The sequence below is a fragment of the Carettochelys insculpta genome, chromosome 1 (genome assembly GCF_033958435.1).
Source record: "Carettochelys insculpta isolate YL-2023 chromosome 1, ASM3395843v1, whole genome shotgun sequence".
Classification (NCBI taxonomy): Eukaryota; Metazoa; Chordata; order Testudines; family Carettochelyidae; genus Carettochelys; species Carettochelys insculpta.
Genome location: NC_134137.1, coordinates 206145005 through 206168020, shown reverse-complemented (window position 1 = coordinate 206168020; position 23016 = coordinate 206145005). Strand labels below are relative to the sequence as shown.

The 23016-nt window shown below is 48.5% G+C and overlaps 1 protein-coding gene across 5 annotated transcripts in view; it reads left to right on the top strand.

Annotated features, from left to right (window-relative positions):
- Positions 1-23016, top strand: part of EPHA6 (EPH receptor A6) — a 1072121-nt gene that overhangs the window by 664264 nt on the left and 384841 nt on the right. The window contains exon 7 of one of the 5 annotated variants that reach the window (XM_074998398.1): positions 13735-13776. The exons of the other annotated variants lie outside the window; for them this stretch is intronic. Within the exon in view, the coding sequence (XP_074854499.1) occupies positions 13735-13760 (26 nt within the window). The 3' untranslated portion in view covers positions 13761-13776. Of the gene's footprint in view, positions 1-13734; positions 13777-23016 lie in introns of those variants that run through there. 5 annotated transcript variants of the gene reach the window in all.

Below are 23016 nucleotides of genomic sequence, written 5' to 3'. Positions count from 1 at the left end.
CGGGGTCAGCAATGTTCCCCTGCCTCACAGGTCTGGGAATGGTGCTCCTGCCTGCCGGAGCCATGTGGCAATCCTGGGAGCAATGGACCAGGGTCCAGAGCACCATGGCAGCCACGGAGTCCTGAATCCTAGGAGAGAAGGAGGCTGGAGCCACCTGGGGCAGAAGCCCTTGACCTCTCTTGGTCTAGCAAATTCTGTCATTCAGGACCATGCTGGACCAGGGAGGTGCAACCTCTGTCTGTGTGTGTGTGTGTGTGTGTGTGTGTGTGTGTGTACAGGTTGAACCTCTCTAATCCAGAGCTCTCTCATCCAGTGACATCCAGAATCCGACTTGATTTTAGTTAGCTGGATGACCACTTGTCATGGGTGTGGCCAAGTTTCCTGTGGTCCTGGCTCTCAGTGTTCTGTGCTGTTATTTAGCTGTAATTTACCCTTAAATGTATTCTAAGAGCTGAGTAAGCGTGCAAGTGTTGGTAATGTACTAGACAATATTGACCTCATGTGGTCCATCAAATTCTCTCATTCAGCACAGTTCAGGTACAATGGGTGCCAGATTAGAGAGGTTTAACCTGTGTATGTGTGTGTATATACACACACAGATATATGCACACGCCCACACACACATCAATGCAATGATGTTGGTTCAGGATGATTGTCCTGGAAGCTTACAGCATAATCTCAGTTTTCAGCTTTTTATTTTGATATGATGTTAGTCAATACTGCAGTTGTGACATTTGATATTGGAAGCTGGCACATCAATAAGTCCTTCCAACTTTATTCTCTGTAGTAAGTATATCACCATTTTCTAGCTTTTGGTTTAACTTTTCACTGTACAGATATTATCTCATTGTTACTAACCACTGAAACGTATTGTAAATGACAAGAAAAAATGTAAATGCTCACCTGATGTACTAATTCTATATTTAAGGTGCTGCTGCTATTTTATGGGAGTAATATGTTCATTTACAGAGTGTGTAAAGTCAAAATGTACACATCAATGTCCACTCAAAGGTTATAATTACGAATGCCCATATCCTTTAATAGTTCAGTTCATCATAGCTCATCCGAGGCACTCTGCCAGTTTGTACGAGTGTGGGGTGCTTTTGCTGAACAGGTGCACATGCTTAAATGCTTTGCTTCCTTATTAATTCTGAAGTGTCATCAACATGGTGCATTGGAAAATAGCTTAAATCTCTGAAAGATTAACACTTACACTGTTCAGTACAGACCTTGTCTTATTTAAGTGGATCTGCAGGCTTTTGCCTCCAGCCAGTTTCTGCAGACAGCTGCTGGGCCTTCTCCAGAGCTGGGGCTGTTTCTGCTCTCCTTTTCTGCTCTTTTCTATTGCTGATCTAATGCTTGTCTGCTTGTATGCCTTCATTATTGCAATCTTTTTTGCTTTTAAAACAAAAAGCAGTCAAGTAATACTGTAAAGACTCACAAAATAATTTATTAGGTGGTCTGAAGAAGTGGGTCTGTCCCATGAAAGCTCACCTAATAAATTATTTTGTGAGTCTTTAAAGTGCTACTTGACTGCTTTTTTGTTTTGATAGTGTATAGACTAGCACGGCTTTCTCTCTGTTACTATTTTTTGCTCTTGTTTGTTATGGGGTGTAGTTACTGTGGTAGAGGTTATGAGGTAGAATATGTTTGTAAGAGGGGTTGTGTTATGCAATGTAATCTCTGCGTCACTGCAGGGTCTCATCACTGACTGAGCTGAGAGCAGAGGTGGGGAGGGATATCTCGGTGGCTAGAGTATTGGCCTGCTAAACCCAGGCTTGTGAATTCAATCATTGTGGGAGCCACTTAGAGATCTGGGGCAATAAAATAAAAAATAAGTATGTCCAGGATGGTGATAGTTCCTGCTGTGAGGGCAGGGGGCTGGACTAGATGACTTCTCAAGGTCCCTTCCAGTTCTTTGAGATGTGTTTGTCCCAGAACACACAAACCTCTACCTCCTCCTTGATTTTTTCAGATGAATGGGCTAGTCAAGAAAACAAAGAGATATACATTCTGATGTTAGATCCCCATCGCCTTACATGTTTTTATTGCAGTTTCTGGTGGTAAATATGCAAAATGACACTGAAATACATATTCAGTGCCTCATTAGCATGTGTGCGGCTGCGGCACTTCGAAATTGATGCGGCTCACCGCCGCACGGCTTGTCCAGACGGGGCTCCTTTTCGAAAGGACCCTGCCTACTTCCAAGTCCCCTTATTCCTATGAGCAGATGGGAATAAGGGGACTTCGAAGTAGCTGGGGTCCTTTCGAAAAGGAGCCCCATCTGGACAAGCTGTGCGGCGGTGAGCCGCGTCAATTTCAAAGTGCTGCGGCTGCCCACATGCTAATGAGGCGCTGAATATGTATTTCAGCGCTTCATTAGTAAACTTCGAAATGGCCATTTGCATGTCCATGTCCTAGTGTAGACATAGCCTAAGGGTGCATCTACACTAGGAACTAACTTTGAAGTTACCTTTGAAGTTAGGCACCACATTGAAGTAGCCAGCAGAAAGTCTACACACATTTTCCCTTACTTTGAAGTAGGGAGCCCAACTTCGAAGTCCTTACTCCATTCCTAGGTGCCTCACCGTGGTACAGCAGCACCCATCTCCGAGGAGCCCTGACATGGGACAGCAGCCAACCATCCCCAGAGGTCAGGGTCCCATATTTGCCATAGGGCAATGTGGTCACTCTACTATCGAAACAAGTGTCATTCAACCTCTCCAGATCAGTGTACCCTTATCAGGAGCAAGATTTGTTTTGCATATCACCAAGTGACACCTCTCTTTAAAACTACTTAACTTACAAAAACATGCAAAAATATCATAGAAGACTACTCTGAAAACTTGCTGACTTTCTGCCATCTTATAATCAAATACATAAATTGAATTAGAAATCTTGTACTTACCTCTCAGGATAAGGCATATGAAGCGGTAGAAACAAGTCACTGTCTGAATTAACTTTAACATTGTACTGACATTACTAGTGCTTTTTATGTAGCCTGTGGTAAAACTAGGCAAATATCTAGATGAGTTGATGTACCCCCTAGAAGACCTTGGTGTACACCTTAGGGTACACATGTCCTTGGTTGAGAAATGGTGTTATAGAACAAACTTCCAAGGGGAGCAGTGGGAGTTGAAACTACCTGGCTTGAAGAGTGACAGGGAGATAGCTGTGTTAATCTGTATTCTATCAAAAACTAAAAAGCAGTCAAGTAGCACTTTAAAGACTAACAAAATAACTTATTAGGTGATGAGCTTTCGTGGGACAGACCCACTGCTTCAGATCACAGCCCTACCAGAACAGACTCAATATATAAAACACAGAGGTCCAAAAATTGTTATCAAGGTTGACAAATCAGAAAAATTGTGATCGAGGTTGGCAAATCAGAAGAGCAGAGGGATGGCAGGACGGGAGTGTGGGGTGGGGAAGTTAAGAGTTAGATAAAACAAAGTATGTAAAAGAATCCTTATAAAGGGGCAGGTAATTGTTGTCCCAATTCAAACTACATGTTAATGTGTCGAATTTGAATATAAATGGAAGTTCTGAGCACTTCCTTTGTATACAATTGTTAAAGTTCCTTTTCAGTAAAACACAGACTTTCAGGTCATTAGCAGAATGGCCCACTCTGTGAAAGTGCTGGCTGACAGGTTTGTGTGTTAGAAGTTTTTTGATGTCTGTTTTGTGCCCATTCATTCTTTGTCAAAGAGTGTTTGCAGTCTGTCCTATATACCTGGTGCATGAGCACTGTTGGCACATGATGTCAGCTGAGGAACAGGAGAATGTGCCAGTGACTCTGTGAATAACATGGTTAGGTCCAGTGATGGTATCTCCAGAATAGATATGTGGAGAAAGTTGGCAACGGGGCTTGTTGCAAGGAAAAGTTCCAGGATTGGTATTATTGTGGTATAGCCTGTGGTTGCTAGTGAGAATCCTCATAAGGTTTTTCCTAATTCTTAAAGTCCAATTCCTGAAGTTATCAGATTCCCAGTGTCCATTTGGTATAAAAATTGAAATCCCTTCCAGAGAGAAGCTTGAAAGCATGAACTATATGCACCCTAAACCTTCAAAAACCTGTAAGTAAATAAAAAGAACCCAAAATATATTTCTGTAATCTGTCAGAGAGCATTTTCTGCCTGTAATGACATGATTCTCTGATCTCCATGGTTATGTAAAAGCAGGTGCTGAATTACATCTTACATGCAGCATTCCATAGCCTGTGCAGTTTTCTTTTATGCTGTCTTTATACCCGAGAGACCAATTCCTGAATTAAAAATGTTTTGAGGAAATCAATTCACATCCCGGTTGCTACTAATTTGCTAATAGTGTTTTTTTTTTTAATTCACGTTTGTGAATCAATTTCCAGGGCCAAGATATTTTGAAGGAAAGTATCGAACTACTAGCTCTTCAAAGATAATAAATGTTATCTCATTTTACATTTATTGACCACATTCAGGTGAATAAGATTCCCACCAGATTTGGAAAAGCAGCAGTCTATCAGTCAAACTCTGAAGTGTTGTAGTCTACTCAGGCATTTCAGAATGAATTGACTCAGGCCGCTGTTCAGCACCATGATTGTACTAATGCTGGTATTGGAGTAAGTGGTGGAGTGAAAAAAAATCTCATTTCAGAAGCTGGATGACATTCTCTAGCTGTACATAAAGTCCTAAAATGAAAACAACTTCTCATATGATGCATTAATAGTCTTCGTAGCGTGTTTTTTTTTCTTATTTTCACTGCAAACAGCAATAGAGGATATATGTAATAAATACAGTGTCTAACCTTCAAGGGAAAACCTCACTGTGTAGCTTTCTAGTATATATTAGTACTATTTTGTAATATGATTACGTCTTCATTTTGGACACCCCCTTAAGACTGTGAAGAAGCAATCTATATTCTCACAGTATGAAATATATTTTACTATACAGCAGGACAGGTTTAGGAATAGGATAATGAGTTAATGCCATTTTTCTTTAGAGTGAGTGAGCCCTGCTATTAGCTCAGAGATCTGCTTTTCCAAAGAAACAACCTTCTCCACTTATGGAGGACAAAAAGGAGAATGTTCATCATCTGCTGTGGTCACTAAGACCTATCCAGAAGTTCTACAGTTACAGTGGACTTCTGCTTAACTCTCAGTTAATTAAAAATGATTAAACATGCAATTAGTACTGCTTCTAGCCCAGAATATATTTAACTTGAGGTCCTGCTAAAATAAATTAAGAAGCATAGTTAGTTGACATGGAAAACATTATACTATGTACCTCTCCAAAACACCACTTCTTCCATTATTTGAATAATGTCCAGAGCTGTGTCTACACAGACCCCTCCGTTTCAGAAGGGACATGCAAATAAGCGAGATCAGAAATGAAAATGAGGCATGGATTTAAATGTCTCATGCCTCATTTGCCTATTCCTGTGTGATCTGGCTTCCAGAAGAGCCATTTTCAGAAGCCAAAGCAGCCCTGTGAGTGGGGTTCCTTTAAAAGGAAAATCTCTTTCGAAAACACTCTTCTTCCTGAAACAAAATAGGAAGAAGGGTGCTTTTGAAAGGCGGGTTTCTTTTCGCAGGAACCTCATCCACATGGCTGCTTTGGCTTCCAGAAATGGCTCTTCTGGAAGACAGATCACGTGGACATATGCAAATGAGGCATGAGATATTTAAATCCATGCCTCGTTTGCATTTCCTATCTCAGTTATTTGCATGCCCCTTCCAAAACGGAGGGGCTGTGTAGATGCAGATCAGTAATATAGCAAGCTACTTGCAAGTACTGTTATTCATTCAGTAACTATTCTCCCTGGACCTAGGGAAGGTCTGCTGTCTCAGCTACTGAGCCCCTTTTCTCACATTTCCACTAATTGGGAGGCCATTGAATTTGACATAAGGATAAAGTTCTCCTGACACAAAATAAATTTTCAGGATTAGACTCACACTTTTCAGTTCATTTTCAGTGGAAAAAAAACCTGTGGTGTAATTTGCAGTCTTAAGAAGAAGCCACTATAATGTGAGTTTGTAGAAGATGAAATTAGCAAGATGAGACTGGTGAACAGACTATGAGAATGCCTGAAACATGTTGGTTTGCTATGTTAAAGTTGCACTGTCCAAAAATGGAATGTTTTATTAATAATTCTCTTGCGAAAAGGCAGTTCAGTCCACAAGATGATTGTCCATTGACCGTAGGTATTTCACATTTTGAAAATATTGCCATTAAAAAGGCAAGGGCGGTCTGTCACTGCAGCACAGAATGACTGACTTCACACTGCTGCCTCAGCACTGCTATTGATATTTTTCCTCTTCATTTTGACATTTAATATGATTTAATGCAAGATTTATCACTTTGGATATGTCAAGTTTAAGGTGGTTGGAGTTTATTTGTTTTGTTTTGTTTTGGTAGAGTAATTCTCAAAATGGTTCTCTCTTTTAGACAATGGACTAAATGCATTAATGCTGAATGAACTCTAAGTTATATTTTTTCCTTCCTTACGGTTTTGCAATACACACTTTTCACTGAGAAGTTAATTATATTAGTCTTAAAGATATCAATAACATCCCAAGTAGATTTTCAGTATCTTAGCATATTTAGCAACTAACAGCAGAAAAATAATTCTTTGTGCTACCACATTAACGTAGAAAGTAGGCATGGAAAACATATTAGAAATAAAGATAGCTAACAGGTGTACCGAGCGTTGCTTGAGTCCTTAACTGTAGTAATAGTGGTCATTTAAAAAAAGAAAAGATTAAAAGGAAAATATGCATGTTGTATTTAAATGATTGCATAGGAAAGGGGCCTGGGAGGGGATTCATGGCATGGGGTATGGGGTGCTGGACTGAGGACACAGCATGGGCAGGGGGTCTCAGAATACAGTGCGGGGATGGAGTACTGAGGGCAGGGTTAGGGGGGCTCAGGACAGGGGTGTGCAGCAGTCAGGGCAGAGTCTGGAAGATGGGGTTGCAGGAGTGTGGGAAAGGGCTGGAGGCTCACCATAGAGGGTAGAGGTGGAGGGTAGGGGTTGTGTATGTGGGGAGCACAGGGCAGAGGGCTGGGAGTTCTGAGGAGGCATTACCAGAGCTGCCCATGGCAGCCAAGGTGGTGCTGGCTCGGGGGCGGGGATCAGTGCTGTGCTGCTCAGCATTGGAGGGGTAGGGCCACAGTTCCCAGACCTGCTGTCTGTTCTGGGGGACGAGGCAGCTTCCTGCCCTCTGGTACTGTGGCTGAGGGCTGTTGCTGGGAGGGGTTTGGGGCAGGGAGATGACTTACCCAGTCCATGGTTAGCAACATGAAATGCCCCATTGCCAGCTGCCCACTGTGGCTATGTTTACACTGCAGAGCTATTTCAGGATACCTCACTTTCCCGAAATAGCTACTCTGCGTTTGCGAAACATGCCTGGTATTTCAAAATACTTTTCTGAGTAATGGGCACACTGTTTTGGCATCCCTTTGCACCTTGTGGCAGGACGAGTAAGGGATGCCTCAAAATACCACTGTGCAGGCAGTGCCAAATGCTGAAAGAGCCCACTTTGAAATGAGCTTGTCTCTGCTGCTAGCTGGAGCTGCCAGAATGTGTCTCTTTGCCTCAGGTTCAGTCACTCTTCATGATTTAGACTTAAAAGATCTTTTATGCCTTAAGCATTCTTAATTTCTCTTCCCCTGTTGCTGGCTTTTTTATTTCTTAACGCTCGAATTAATTCAGCCTGCATGCATTTTACATGACTGTTTTCTACAGTATGTATTCTACATTTCTCTTGTGTCACAGATTGCTTAAACAGGCTTCACCCAAGCACTGTCACCTTCAGAACTTGTTGCAAAGCCCGCTGCTGTCTTGTGGTATGCAGTTTCCTAATGTGCAGAGTCACCCTGACCCTAGTTGGAACCTGGTCCTGAAAGCAGGATAAGAAGAAGAAGCAGATGAGGAGCTGTTATCACTGGGGAGCATTCCTGCACATGAGAAATATCTGTAAAGAATAAGCAGATAATACAGTAAGAGGGACATTTTAAAATATCTTTAAAAACAGCTTGGTAAACAGGGGTTTAGCCATACTGTAGGTGGGGCCAAAATAGAGCCAGTTCTATTGAACTCTTGTTAAGTCGAGTCACCAGAGGCTGCGCAAGTATGTGTGTGTAGCCGTGTCTACACGTGCACGCTACTTCCAAGTAGCGGCGCCAACTTTGAAATAGCGCCCGTCACGGCTACACGTGTTGGGCGCTATTTCGAAGTTAACATCGACATTAGGCGGCAAGACGTCGAAGTCGCTAACCCCATGAGGGGATGGGAATAGCACCCTACTTCGACGTTCAACGTCGAAGTAGGGACCGTGTAGTCATTGTGCGTCCTGCAACGTCAAAATTGCGGGGTCCTCCATGGGGGCCATCAGCTGAGGGGTTGAGAGACACTCTCTCCAGCCCCTGAGCTCAATGGTGGCTGCATGGAGCAGCCCCTTAAAGCTCCCTGCCCCCTCCCTTCCTGTGCAGGAAGCTGAGAGAATGTGCAGGCGGCAGCCCAGACAAGCGGCCAGCCTGCACGTCCCTCAGCCGCCCCAGACACCCCCCCAGCTGTGATGGCCGCACGCCAGCCCCCCAAGGGCCCCCAGGGGACCCCCCCGCAAGGGGAGCCAGGGCTCCCAGCCCAGCAGCCAGGCGGGGAAGCGGCAGCGGGGCCCCTCCTGGACAGAGGCCGAGCTTCAGGACCTGCTGGGGCTCTGGAGCGAGGAGGAGGTGCTCCAGGTAATGGGGAGCAAGAGGCGGAAGGCGGATGAGTTCGCTTGGCTGGCCAACGGCCTGGCCGCCCGAGGTCACCCTGCCCGCACTCCGGATCATGTCCGGAGTAAAGTGAAGTAGCTGCGGCAGGGTTACGCCCGGGCCTGGGATGCGGCTGGCCAATCTGGGGGCTGCCCCCGTCACTTGCCCCTTTTACAGGGAGCTCAGGGCCATCCTGGGCCCCCGGCACACCTCCTCCCCTCCGGCCACTCTTGATACCTCGGCCGAGGAGCCCCAGCAGGCCCCGGAGGTGGAGTCCGCCCCGGAGGCAAGCCCCGCACCCCGGGGGCCCCCCTAGGAGCCCACCCCCGGGGCACCGGAGGAGGAGGGGGAGTCCTCCTCGAGTGACGCCGGCCTCCCGATCATACTCCCATCCAGGAGCTCCAGCCGGGCGTCTGCCCCCCGGGTGTCCCCTGACCGTGGGAGTGGACCGTCAGGTATGTACCCCCCCCGGTGCACACCCCCAGGGTTGAGGGGCGGGGGTAATAGATATGACCAGGGCCCTCCACATGCCCAGATGACCATGACCCCAAGGACAGCAGTGGCATGTCCCTCAGAAGAGTGCATCAGCCCCTGCCCCGCCCCAGCACGACAGTTCCATGCCCCATCCCTGGGGCTGGGGGGAGCGGAACCTCTAGGGTCCCCCAGGGGGAGTGGGTGGGACACCCAGCAGCAGCAGCAGCAGCAGCATGTGATGGAGTGGGAGGAGTACAAATGCAAGACTCATGCTAGATATGAGAAACAAGCTGAATAGCTCCCAGTGGCTAAGGATGATCCTGGGGCGACAACTGGCAGGTTACACCTCTGCCCTGAGCAAAGAGGAGGGAGGAGCCGAGCTGGGTTTGAATCAGGAGCAGCAGTTAGAGGCTAGGGGAAGGGAGAGCTAGAAGGCAGTCAGCCTGAGGAGGGGGAAAGCTACACCCCAGAGGGGCACCCCTCGGGGTCTTCTCCCCAGGACGGGTTGGAAGGACTGTCTCTGACTGCTGTACTGTCACTTCTGTGAGAAACTGGGCATCTGTTGCCTAATAAACCTCCTGTTGTACCTGCTGAGTGAGTGTCACTGCTGCCAGTGGACGGGGTGCAGTGCAGGGGGACCCCTGAACCCCATCACAGCAGCATCTCCCGGGGACGGGGATGGGGAACCTGCAGCAGAGGGGTGGGGGGACAAGGGCCACGGCTCAGGGCCCACACTAACGGCTGTCTCCACTCTTCTTCCCCCCCTCCTGTGTTCCGCAGCTGCACCATCGGATGGACCGGAGAGCGCCGGCGAGGCGTCAGTGCTCCCAGACAGCCCTCCGGGCCCATCACTCCAGGCCAGCCCCTCGGCGGAGGACCGACCAGCCCCACGGCAGGGAAGACGGCGGACCCAGCACCAGCAGCCGACGGCGACGGACTCCCAGCTGCTGGCCCTCCACCGTCGGCAGCTGGAGGTCGCCAAGCAGTGGCTGCGGGTGGAGGAACACCGCCTCCAGCTGCAGGAGTGGGCGCTGGCCTGGCGCCAGGAGGCATGGGGGGCCTACATGCAGATCCTCAACTGTATCGCGGACTCCCTGGCCCCCCATGCCGCGCCAGCCGCCGCAGCACCCGCCCTGCCTGCTCCACCTGCTGCTCCACCCGCTGCTCCAGCAGCTGCGCCGTCTGCCGTCGCACCGCCACCCACCACCGAGGGCCCTTCCGCCGAGGGAGACCTGGGGCCAGCTGACACTCGCCGGCCGTATCTCCCGGTCCGCCCGGCCCCCAGCCAGCCCCGGCCAGGGCTGAGGCCGAGGAGGGGATCCCAGCCGCCCACTCCCAGCACTGGACTTTAGGGGCGTGGGGCCCAGGACGTGCCCCCCCCCTTTGTATATATCCCCCCCCAAGTTTTTAAGTTACTTTGCTGTAAATAGTTTGTATATTTGACCCCTGATACCATGGTGATCCTTCCCCCCCCCATGTAAATAGTTCTCCCCTTCCTTGTCTTCCCCTTTCATGTTATCCCTATTTTTATAATATATATATATTATAAGTTAGATTTTCCCTGTACATAGTTAGTTAGTCTTGTTGATAATAATAATAAGAGTTCTAAAGATATTTGAGTTGACGAACAACTGTCTGCTTTTACTTTTACAAGAAAAGTGCGGGGGGGGGCTCTCGGGTGCTCTGTGGTGTGGGCGTAGGGGCAGGGAGTGTTGTGGAGGATGGGGGGGGCTGCAGTGGGGGGCCTGCCAGCGTTCACCCCGCGGCCTCATTGAACTGGGCCCGCAGGGCCTCCCGGACCCGGGTCCCTTCGGGGTCCACCTGGCGACTGGGGGCAGCGGGTGGCTGCACATCGGCCCTGCCGGCCTCCACAGCCCAGCCCTAAAAGAAGGCCTCCCCCTTGCTCTCCACCAGGTTGTGGAGGGCGCTGCACGTGCCCACAGTCTGGGGGATGTTGGTGGGGCCCGCATCAAGGCGGGTGAGGAGACACCTCCAGCGCCCTTTGAGGCGGCCAAATGTGCGCTCCACCACCTGGCGCGCATGATTCAGGCGCTGGTTGAAGTGCTCCTGGCTGGCAGAGAGATGGCCCGTGTACGGGTGCATGAGCCAGGGCCAGAGGGGGTATGCCGCATCTGTGATGATGCAGAGCGGCATGGTGGTGTCCCCCACAGGGATCTCCCGCTAGGGGATATAGGTCCCCACCTCCAGCCGGCGGCACAGGCCCGAGTTCCGGAATACCCGGGCGTCGTGGGTGCTGCCAGGCCAGCCCACATAAATGTCCAGGAAACGGCCCTGGCTGTCCACCAAGGCTTGGAGGACCACTGAGTGGTAGCCCTTCCTGTTTAGGTAGTGTCCTCCACTGTGCTCTGGGGCGTGGATGGGGATGTGAGTCCCATCCAGAGCCCTGAAGCAATTGGGGAAGCCCAGCGTGGCAAAGCCCACAATGGTGGCATCCGGGTCCCAAAGCCTCACGAGCCTGTGGAGGAGCAGGGCGTTGATGGCGTGGACGACCTGCAAGGGAAGCACATGGGAGAGCACCAATGAGGGGTGTGCAGGGTGTGTGTGGCCCTCCCCTGCCAGGGCCCCCCTCCCCTCCCCTCCCCTGCCAGGGCTGCCTCCCCCTCCTCCCCTCCCAGGGCTGCCTCCCCCTTCCCCCGTGGGTCCTCTTACCTCCATGAAGACAGCCCCGACGGTGGCCTTGCCGACGCCAAACTGCTGTCCCACGGATCGGTAGCTGTCTGGAGTGGCCAGCTTCCAGACAGCAATGCTGACCCGTTTCTCGACGCTGAGGGCACGCCGCATGGCGGTGTCCTGGTGCCTCAGTGTGGGGGTGAGCCACTGGCATAGCTCCAGAAATGTCTGCCGGCTCATGCGAAAGTTCCTGAGTGGGTCATCGTCCCACTCTCCGAGCACCAGCCGCTCCCACCAATCGGTGCTCGTGGGGTAGCTCCACAGCCGGTGGCGTATGAGGCGGGGGGAGCGGGGTGCTGCAGGGTTGGGGGTTGCATCCTCCTCCCCTGTGGGCAGCTCCTCCTCTGTGGCAAGGAGGTGCTCAGCTGCCTCCTGCATGGCATGGAGCAGGGCGAGCACTGCTCCTGCAGGGGCGGCTGTGTGGACCTCTGGCTGCTGCTGCTGCTGCTGCTGCTGCTGCTGGGGGTCCATGCCTGCGTCGCTCGAGGTGTGCATGCCTATGGCTCTGCAGACCGCGTGCTGTGCAGGCTGCGTGTGTCTGGGAGGGAGCGGCTAGCTGTTGTCCTGGAAGCGCTAGTCCGCCCTGTGACCCTGTCTGCAGCTGTGCCTGGCACCCTTATTTCGATGTGTGCTACTTTGGCGTGTAGACGTTCCCTCGCAGCGCCTATTTCGATGTGGTGCTGCGCAACGTCAACGTTGAACGTCGACGTTGCCAGCCCTGGAGGATGTGTAGACGTTAGTCTTCGAAATAGGCTATGTCGATGTAGTGTTCACGTGTAGACGTAGCCTCTGTGTGTGTGTGTGAAAATGCGCACGCACGCACACAGAGTAAGGATTTGAAGAGGAATATTGGGTGGATGGAATGAGGGACAGTTACTTGGCTCATGGATCTGACAAAGCGGATCTTTGCCCACGAAAGCTTATGCCCCAAAATATCTGTTAGTCTATAAGGTGCCATAGGACTTCTTGTTGTTTTTGAAGATACAGACTAAAATTCGGCTACTTCTCTGATACTTGGCTCAGATATGGCTTCTCTGATTCCTGACTTTTATGTTGTGACAATACACAGAGTACTATCTGGACTGTTGGATGCCTTTGTTCTCCAATATGGGGTGCTTCTTACATTGCTTTCTTGTGAGCAGTACCACTCCTGACTTCCTCACGCACAGCTGTCAGCATGTAAATTATCCCCAGCTGTACTGAGTGCTTCACCCAGCCTCAGTAGGGCCAACAGCCTTCCCAGGCCCCTGGACAAAGCAGGGGGGACCTGTTCTGTGTCATTGGAAGGGGTGATGCTATGGGCAGCCAGCCCCCAACACCAACCAAACCACAGCATTCTCCCTGGTTCTAGTTCTGCCCAGAAAGCACCGCATGGTGCTTCAGCCCCAAGTTAAAAGGCTATGGGCCCTTTTGTATCACTGAGCCCTGGAGCAGTTGGCCCTTTTGCCCCGTCCCTGACAGCAGCAAGCCTGCCCAGCCAGCCTACCAACCAATCCCAGGCTTTCCCTCAGAAATGTGTGTCTTGTACTCTCCCAGATAAGCTCACATAAAGTCTGTCATTGCAGTAATAGCAAATTATATGCCGTAACCTTGTTATCTTTAGTGGAGCTCCCCAAGCACTTCAGTCTCAACCCTCTGGTTTAAATAAAACAATAAAACAAGTGTATTAGCCACAGAAAGATTTTAAGGGATTACAAGCAATGAAGCATAAAAGTCAGAATTAAGTTACAAGAAAATAAAATGTAAAACACAAACTAACAGCTAACTTAACAAGCTAAAGTGAAGTCGAAGCAAAGGCTCTCTCTCTCTCTCTCTCTCTCTCTCTCTCTCTCAGCATGTTCCAGCAGGCTTACTGGCTGAATCTTTCAGCGCTGATCACTCCAGGGTCTAATGATGGCATTTTCTCTGCCAGCGAAAGAATGGGTCCCCAAAGGCTTCAGCTCGTAGCACACATCATTTCATCAACCACACTGGGTCTCACGCAATTCTGCTTTCAGTTGCAAAGCCCAGTGATGGTTCAGTCTCATAATGACGCTGGTGATGATGCTTTGGAAGAGGAAATCTTGCAACTGCGGTGTAAGAACTCACAGCTGCAGGCTGCCCTGGATGCAGTGCTGGCAGTGGAGCAGCAGTTTTTGGACTCGTGAGACCAGCACACACTGGTGGGAGCACATCATTCTGGAATCCTGGGAGGACCAGCAGTGGGTGCAGAACTTTGGCCATGCGCAAGACCACTTTTACGCAACTTTGGCTGTGGTGATGTGGCACTTTGGAATATACTAATGAGGCACTGCCATGAATATGCAGTACCTCATTTGCATAATGGCAGCCACGTGTGCTTCAAAACTGCCGGTTTCAAAACGCACACTGCCGATGTAGCTGGGGAGACCTTTCAAAGTTACCCCCCGCTCCCCTGAATTTTGAAAGTCCCTTCTTCCCAAAACCAAATGGGAAAAGGAGCTTTTGAAATCAGGGGGCCATTTCAAAAGGTCATCGGCTACATGGGCAGCATGCGTTTTGGAACCAGCAGTTTCGAAGCATGCACAGCCACCGATCTGCTAATGAGGTGCTGCATATTCATGGCAGTGTCCCATTAGTATATTCCAAAGTGCCACATTACCATAGCCCTTCTGAAAGGAGGGGCTAGCATGGCCACAGCCTTTGTGATGTGCTGGCCCTCGCCCTGAAGTGCATCAACAAAAGAAAGAGGCTGGCTTTAACAGTTTAGAAGTGAGTGGCAATCACTTGGTGGAAGTTTGCAACGCCCGACGGTTACTAGTCAATAGCAAATAATTTCAGGGTGGGCAGATCTACAGTGGGGTCTGTGCTAATGCAGGTGGCCCATGCAATCTGTCGGCATCTCCTCAGGAAGACTCTGACCCTGGGACATGTACAGGCCATAGTGAATGGCTTTGCTGCCCAGGGGTTTCCTAACTGCAGTAGGGCACTAGATGGTATGCACATCCCCGTCCTGGCCCCCGATCACATGACCTCTGAGTACGTAAAGAGAAAGGGGTACCTCTCTGTGGTTTTGCGGGGTTAGTAGGTCACAAAGGTCATTTCACCAACATCAGCAATGGATGGTCAGGGAGGTTTCACAATGCATGCAACTTCTGAAATTCTGGGCTGTACAGAAAGCTGCTGGATGGGACTTTTTTTCCCCAGACCAGAAAATGCCAATTGGTGACTTGGCAACCGTATAGTAATATTGGGTGACTCTGCTTACCCTCTGCTCCCGTGCCTTATGAAGCCCTACACTGGAGCCCTGGACTGCAGCAAGGAAAACTTCAGTCACAGGCTCAGCAGGTGCAAAATGGTGGTGGCATGCACCTTTGGCCATTTAAAAGTGAAGTTCAGATGCTTATTGACTCGTCTGAAGCTTTCTGAAACTAATGTCTCCACTGTGATTACAGCGTGTGCTAATTTGCATAACGTTTCTGAATCCAGGCAGGAGACTTTCCTGTCCATCTGGAATTCCGAAGCCGAGGCCATAGGCAGGGCTTACTCGCAGCTGCCTACACAACCATCCACCAATAACCACACTGAGGCAGCAGCAATAAGGGACACTTTAAACATAGGGTCGTGAATGGTCTGTAACACGCTTGCTACCGATGTATTTCTGTGACATAATGCCAATAAATCATACCGTGTCTTAATGAATGAATGCTTTTACTGGGTGAAAGGAGGTTAAATTGCAGTAAGTAGAAGGCATGTGGTGGGCAGGTGTGCCTTCATCCCTCCCCCAAACTGCCCAGTGCCGTTAGCCACGTGTCTGCTGCAGACCTGGACATAGCAGCACACAGCTGTGCCTTCAGCCCTCCCTCAACCCACCTCGTTCCCCACAATGATTTGTGTTCCTTACCACTCCTGCATGCCACAAAATCACACCGAGCTCAAAGGAGTGATTCTATTTTGGGGGGAGGAGAGGTTTAAGTGGCTGGGAAAAGAAGCCTTCTCAAAGGTGCTCGAATAGCCTTTTGCAGTAGCCCTTGGGACTAGAGCGGCAGGCTATCCTTGCCCTCCCTCTCCTTTGGGGGACTGCAATGATGGGAGCTGGGCAACGCCTCTTCGGGGACTCCAGGCAGCAGGTATTGGCTCCTGCAGTTCTGTGTTGGTAGTCCTCTTCAGACGCAGCTAGGAGCACAGGACCAACGTTTGCTCCGTAACTACCTTAGGAGCTTTGCTGCAGCCTGACTCTGCTTTGCTGTGGCCTCAATCTGCTTTGAAGCTTGCTGTAGCTGGAAATCAAGCATTCTGTGCGGAAACTCAGCTTGACTATGACGCCACTGAGCTGTATTATGATGCCAGTGAGCAGTGTCCTTTGTCAGCTGAGTATGTTCTGCTTTATTCCGCTGCATGTGCTGCAGGATGAGATCTCTTCCTCAACCTGTCTCCTATGCTGGGCGTGGCAGCTGGAAAGTGAAGGTCAAAATAAAGATACAGGTCATGCAATGTGCTTTCAAATGGAATGAAAGGGTCTCGATGTCGACTATCAGGGTAAGTTTCTGTCTGGAAGGCTGCGAAAGGCTTATTAAGGATGTGATTCTAAGTGTGTATTTCACAGTACATCACTCACCATCACTTATCCAGCACGTTTATTTGTGGATATAGTAAGCTATAAGCAATCATTCCCTATTCATAGTATCACAGAACCACAGAGCTGGAAGGGACCTCAAGAGGTCATCGAGTCCAGCCCTCTGCCCCAAGCAGGATCAACCCCAACTAAGTCATTCCAGGCATGACTATGTCAAGCAGGGACTTAAAAAACTCCAGGGATGGAGATTCCACCACCTCCCTAGGCAATGCATTACAGTGCTTCAACACCCTCCTGGTGAAGTAGTTTTTCCTAACATCCAACCTACCCCTCTCCTTCTGTAACTTCAGACCATTATCACTTGTTCTGCTGTCTGTCAGCAGCACTGAGAAAAGTTTCTCTCCATCCCTTTTAGATCTCCCCTTCAGGAAGCTGAAAGCTGCTATTAAATCACCCCTCAGTCTTCTCTTCTGCAAACTAAATAAACCCAGATCCTTCAGCCTCTCCTCATAGGTCATGGGCTCCAGCCCCTTAACCATTTTCGTTTCCCTCCGCTGAACCTGCTCCAGCACATCCACATCCTTTCTATACTGAGGGGCCCAAAACTGGACACAATAGTCCAAATGTGCCTCACCAGTGCCAAGTAGAAGGGAACAACAACTTCTCTGTATCTGCTTGAAATGCTTCTCCTAATGCACGCCAGTATTCCATTATCCTGCTTAGCTACAAGGTCACACTGCTTACTCATATCCAGCCTTTCATCCACCATAATCCGTAGGTTATCTACTTCTACCCCTAGTTTTTTGTTGTCCACAAAGTTGCTGAGGGTGCAATCCGGTCCCTCATCCAGGTCATTAATAAAGATGTTGAAAAAGACTGGCCCCAGAACCGAGCCTTGGGGCACTCCCCTTGAAACCGACCGCCATCCAGATATTGAGCCCTTGGCGCCCGACTGTCAAGCCAGCTTTCTATACATCTTATAGTCCATGTATCCAATCCATACTTCCTTAACTTATGGGCAAGAATGTTGTGGGAGATGATCGACAGCTTTACTGAAGTCAAGGTATATCCCATCCACTGACTTCCCCATGTCCACAGAGCCAGTTACCTCATAATAGAAGCTAATCACATTTGTCAGGCAGGACTTGCTCTAGGTGAATCCAAGTTGACTACTTTTGGTCACTTTCCCCTCTTCCAAGTGCTCCAAAATGGATTCCTTGACAATTCCTTCCATTATTTTCCCAGGTACTGAGGTAAGACTGACCGGTCTGTAGTTCCCTGGATTGTCCTTCTTTCCTTTTTTAAAGATGGGAACTACATTTGCTATTTTCTAATCATCTAGAATCTCTCCTGATCTCCAAAAGTCTTCAAAGATAATGGCCAAAGGCTCGGCAATGGCATCTGCCAATTCCTTCAGTACCCTTGAGTGCATTTACTCCAGACCCGTGGATTTGTGTACATCTAGTTTTTCTAAGTAGCTCTTAACTCGTTCCTTCCTCACTGATGGCTGCCCTCCACCTTCCCAGCCTGCGTTGTCTGGCACCTTAGTGTGAGAGCTGTCCTTGCTTGTGAAGACTGAGGCAAAAAACTCATTGAGTACTTCCTCTTTTCTTACATCATCTGTGACTAGGTTACTAGTCTCATCCAGCAATGGCCCCACACCTTCCCTGGTAACACTCTTGTTGTTAACATGCCTGTAGAAACCCTTCTTGTTACTCTTCACATCCCTTGCCAGCTGCAGTTCCAATTGTGCCTTTGCTGTCCTGATTACTGCCAGGCATTTTGCAGCTGTATATTTATACTCCTCCTTAGCCATCTGTCCAAGTTTCCACTTCTTATATGCATCCTTTTTGAGTTTAAGCTGACTTAAGCTGTTAAGCCATGCTGGTTGCCTACCATATTTGTGTTTCTTACTACGTAGCAGGATTGTTTGTTCCTGTGCCTTCAGCAAGACATCTTTAAAATATTGCCAGTTCTCCTGAACTCATTTCCCCTTCGTCTTTGTTTCCCAGGGGATTCTGCCCGTTCAGGGGAAGGAAGAGGGCTGCAAAGCAGGGGAAGCCTTCACATGTCCTGAAGAAGGGCTGGGGATACCTGTAAAGTCAAAAGAAATGCTGGGAAGAAAGGGACATGGGAGAGAAGAGGTCCCCCAGAACATGCAACCCACATTGGAGAGTGGAGAACGTAGCGCTTGCCAGCTGCTCCAGGGAAATGTAGAAGGGCAGGAAGCATGGTAAAAATCCGATGCAAATTCCCATGCTTCTGTAGGTTGCTAAGGAAGACATCACCCTACTAAAACTAACAGATGTGGGCAAAGAAGACTTGCTAATGCTGTGTGACCACAAGCCTGGAAAATTTGCTAAAATGCTGTGTGACGCCATGACACCAGATCGCTATCTGGTTGCCGGGTATGGCAAGGTGTGCTAGCGTGGAAGCTACAACAAGTCAGGCCTGCCCAAGGACGTCAAGAAAAAAATACTAGAGTGCCTGGATGAGGCCTTTGAGGAGATCTGTGGCCACACTTGGCCAAAAAGGAGAAGCGCTCCATCCCAAGAGACATTAACGTGCTCTTCTGAGGGGTACAGATCCATAGCACACCTGTACCCATACCCAAACTTACATCTATACCCACTCACGACCTGCTTCTAGCATGCAAAATAACTGCTCACCCTAACCACTTGATCCAAGGAGCTCAGGGACTGGCATAGAGGGGACCAGTGTGGAGGTGACTGGCGTGGCATGGTGAAGAGCTCCAGACTTTTGGGAAGAGCTTTCTCGGTCGCCTGCTCATTGCCCCATTCCTCCTCTTCATTGGCCTCTTCCTCCAGGGCACCCAGCTCCTCTCAGCTCACCCAGACTCCAGACCAGGGCCTCCACAAGTGTTGTAACTCATGCCAGGCTCCACAGTGGGGTCTCTCCCCATATGCATGTGCAGCTGTTCATAATAGCAGCAGGTCTGTGAGGTACCCCAACCATCGGTTGGCTTCCTGGATTTTTTGATTGGCCTGCCGGAGTTCTGTCACCTTCACCCAGCATTGTTTTGAGTCCTGCCAGTTACCTCTGGCGGTCATCTCATGTGACATCTGCTCATAGGTTGACGTGTTTCTCTTGGCCACCTGCAGTCTCTTCACCACCAATGGGTCTCCCCAAATTGCTAGAAGATCCAGAATCTCCTGATGGGTCCATGCTGGGGCTCTCTTTTGAGCCTGAGAAGTACTAGGCAGATCACTACCCTGAGTACTTATGATTGCAGGAGATGACTATCAGTGCAATTGCTACTGATGTGGTGTGATGGTTACCGATGCAGTGCAATGCGATGGGCAAAGGATTCTTTTTTCATGATGGGAGCCCTTCATATTTGCAGGCCTGGGCACTGCTGGATTCAAATTCTAATTCAATTAAAAATTCACACGCTTCCTGTGACATTCTTCCTGCACACCTGGATGGAGAGCAGCAGAGGAGGAAGTAGTCATACATGGAGGGTCACCACGTAACTTTGTGGGATATATACAGGACACTTCTGGAGCCTAATAAATGTGAATTAAAAACATGGTGCTTCCATGCTAGCCTTCATTTGAAATTTGAAATTCAAAATTGATGCTATACCCATCCCATAATATCAACATTTTGTTACCAGTATTAGGTCTCAGTAAATCGAGCTATTGGTATTTACAGTGAAGACAGTGACGTTTTAATATCAAGATAACTCCTAAACTCAATTTTAATTTGTAGGGTAGGTACAGCCTTTGTTTCTCAAGTATCCTTGATGCTGTGAGCCCTCTATTCTCACTTTTTTGTAGTTGTTTTCTTCATTGAAAAATAAACTTCAGCTCAGGTTCAGGAGCCAGAGAGTGTGTTTTCACAGGAACTTCCAGCTGTTCCATAGACAAGGTGTAGATTTCTCACTCAGACCCTTTTTCCTGCCAAAAAATGGCCACTTCAACAGGTGACAGTCCATTTAGTTATGTTGACACCTGGCTACCTTTTTTTCCTCTGGAAAACTGGTACATGTCTGTTTTTCTGAGCTTGGAGCATGTCTCAGTAAAGTCACGTGGTAGACTCAAAACGCTACATACAATGTTGTCACAGACACACATTTTACAAGGCATCCTTTGAACAAAATTTATCATAGTCTTCTAAACAGAGTATACATAAGAGCACCGACTGTCACATATATGGCTGTAGAATTACAAAGGTTTGTTTTCAGCATCCCAGTGCATTATCCAAATCTTTTTTGTTCTAGCCGTAATAGTCCATACATTTTAATTGTCACCACTTCATTCACTCACGGGGCATATAGTTGTCTCCAATAACTCTCACTTACACTTTTGTGACATCATTGAGATGGCCCTTTGCAAAAAAGTTATTTAACTGTCAATGAAAAGAAAGTAACCTAAGTCTGAAGTATAGGTTTTTGTTTTGTTTTGTGAACTGCTTGTTTGAGCACCCTGTCATTAAGTCTTTTGACAATATGTGTCTATTTCCTGTGAACACACCTCGATTTAAACTGGGTATTTTTGCTTCCTAAATGGGCAGTATTGATTGCAAGGTAAGCCACGTCAAGCTTTCCCTGTATGTTATGGCAGTGGGTGCCGTATAAATGCTTATTCAGTGATTATCCATGTAAAAGTTGTGAGTTTCCTATGTGTCTGTGGCACCATTAGAATTATTCTTTGCTCTGAGTGCCTTTGTAAGCAAACAAAATTTCAACCAGTTTATGAATTTGCAGATTAAATTTCAAATAGAAGAAATGGTTATATTAATGAAAGAATAATTTGATGTAAAATCTGTGAACCCCTCAAACATCACAATAATGCTTTAACATTATTTAACCGACTGACTTAAGATATTATTTTCCTTGAGTTATTGATGTCTTTATAATTCAGAAATGTCAGCAAAAACTATTAATTCAAAGGTAATATGATCAATAATAGTGGAAATAATACTTCCATTTCCCACCTTATTAGATAACGTGTGCATGTGAGTATGTTCATCTTCGTAAAATTTGTTTTAGTGAACATAATGCTTTTGAAAAGTTGCCAGTTGCCGGTGTTTAAGGCTGCAGCCATGATTAATCTAGAGAACATCACAGACAACATAATCTGAGCTTTTCTGTGCTTGCCTGATGAATGTGTCTTGACTCTGACATTCAGGGACTACTTCAAGGGAAAAATGGTATAATTCATCTTGTGCCCACTCAGTCCACAGCTTTTGTGTTGAGGCCTCCAACAAGTGTGTTACTTATAGTTATAGTACCTGATTTGAAAAAGTATTGACCAAGAATTGAAACGAAATGACTATCTTCTTGCATTGTTTTAGGTCTGATTTGAATGTCTTGTTTTCATTGAGGAAGGAATCTTTTCTATAATGTGGTAAAGAGCTCAAATGTAAAGTTCACAAATTCCATAAAAATGCTGAGTTTTACATATTACCAAAGTTCATTTGTATAGGAACCTGCCCAATTGACCTAACTGAACAGATAGTGCCTTGAGATAGCCATAAACTTAGGACATCTATTCTTGTGCTGGGTATATATTTAAATAACAAAGTCTTAAACCTGTTCAACCTGTACAGAAGCAATGGACAGAGAACCAGGTCTGCTCCCCAGCTTCCCCCAGCTCCCCTGCTGCAGCGTGGCTGCCCCCCAGCTTTTCCCAGCTGGGCGATCCAGAGCTGGACCCACACAGCAGCATGGCTGCCCCCCAGCTTCCCTCAGCTAGGGGAGCTGGGAGCCAGAGCAGCAGTACGATGGCTCCCCAGCTGGTGGAAGCTGGGAGCTTCGCTGACAGGGTGACAACCCCACAGGGCAGCCACCTCCTGACTCCCAGGTAGGGTGACCATTTGTCCTGCTTTGGTTGGGACAGCAGCTAGAGGAAGGTGAAGGTGGGGCAGCCACATCTAGGTCCAGGTCCCAGCTCCCCGAGCCAGGGAAGTAGGCAGCAGCCACTTGAAAATACAGAGCAATTACCCCTCTGACAGAATAAATTGGGATGCCATCCATTCAACACCACAGTAGGGTGTGTGTAGAAAATCCACGTCGTGCTACGTCGAAATAGCATCCCCCATGGTGGCAATCAGCTGGGAGGTTGATCACTATGATCACTGCATGCAGCAGCCCTTAAAGCTCCATGGACCTGGACATCCTGTGGCAGGAAGCTGGGAGCAGTGCAGACACCAGCAGCAACATGCAGTTGCCCTGCATGCACTCAGAGAGCCACCCCAGCCATCACCCTCACGATAACATCCAGACAACCCCCTGAGCGCTCCCAGGGCTCCCCCCCTCCTAGGGGACCCAGGGCTCCCAGGTGTCCAGCCGGGGGTCGGGCAAGAAGAGGTGGGGCCCTTCCTGGACCGACACAGAGCTCCAAGACCTGCTGGAGCACTGGGAGGAAGAGGAGGAGGAGGAAGTGCTCCACATAATGGGGAGCAAGTGGTTGAACGCGGATGTGTTCGGCCGGCTGGCCGAGGGCCTGGCTGCCCTGGGTCACCCTGCCCACACTCCCCTATGTCCGAAGTAAAGTGAAAGAGCTGCGGCAGGGTTACGCCTGGGCCCGGGACTTGGCCGGCCAGTCTGGGGCCACT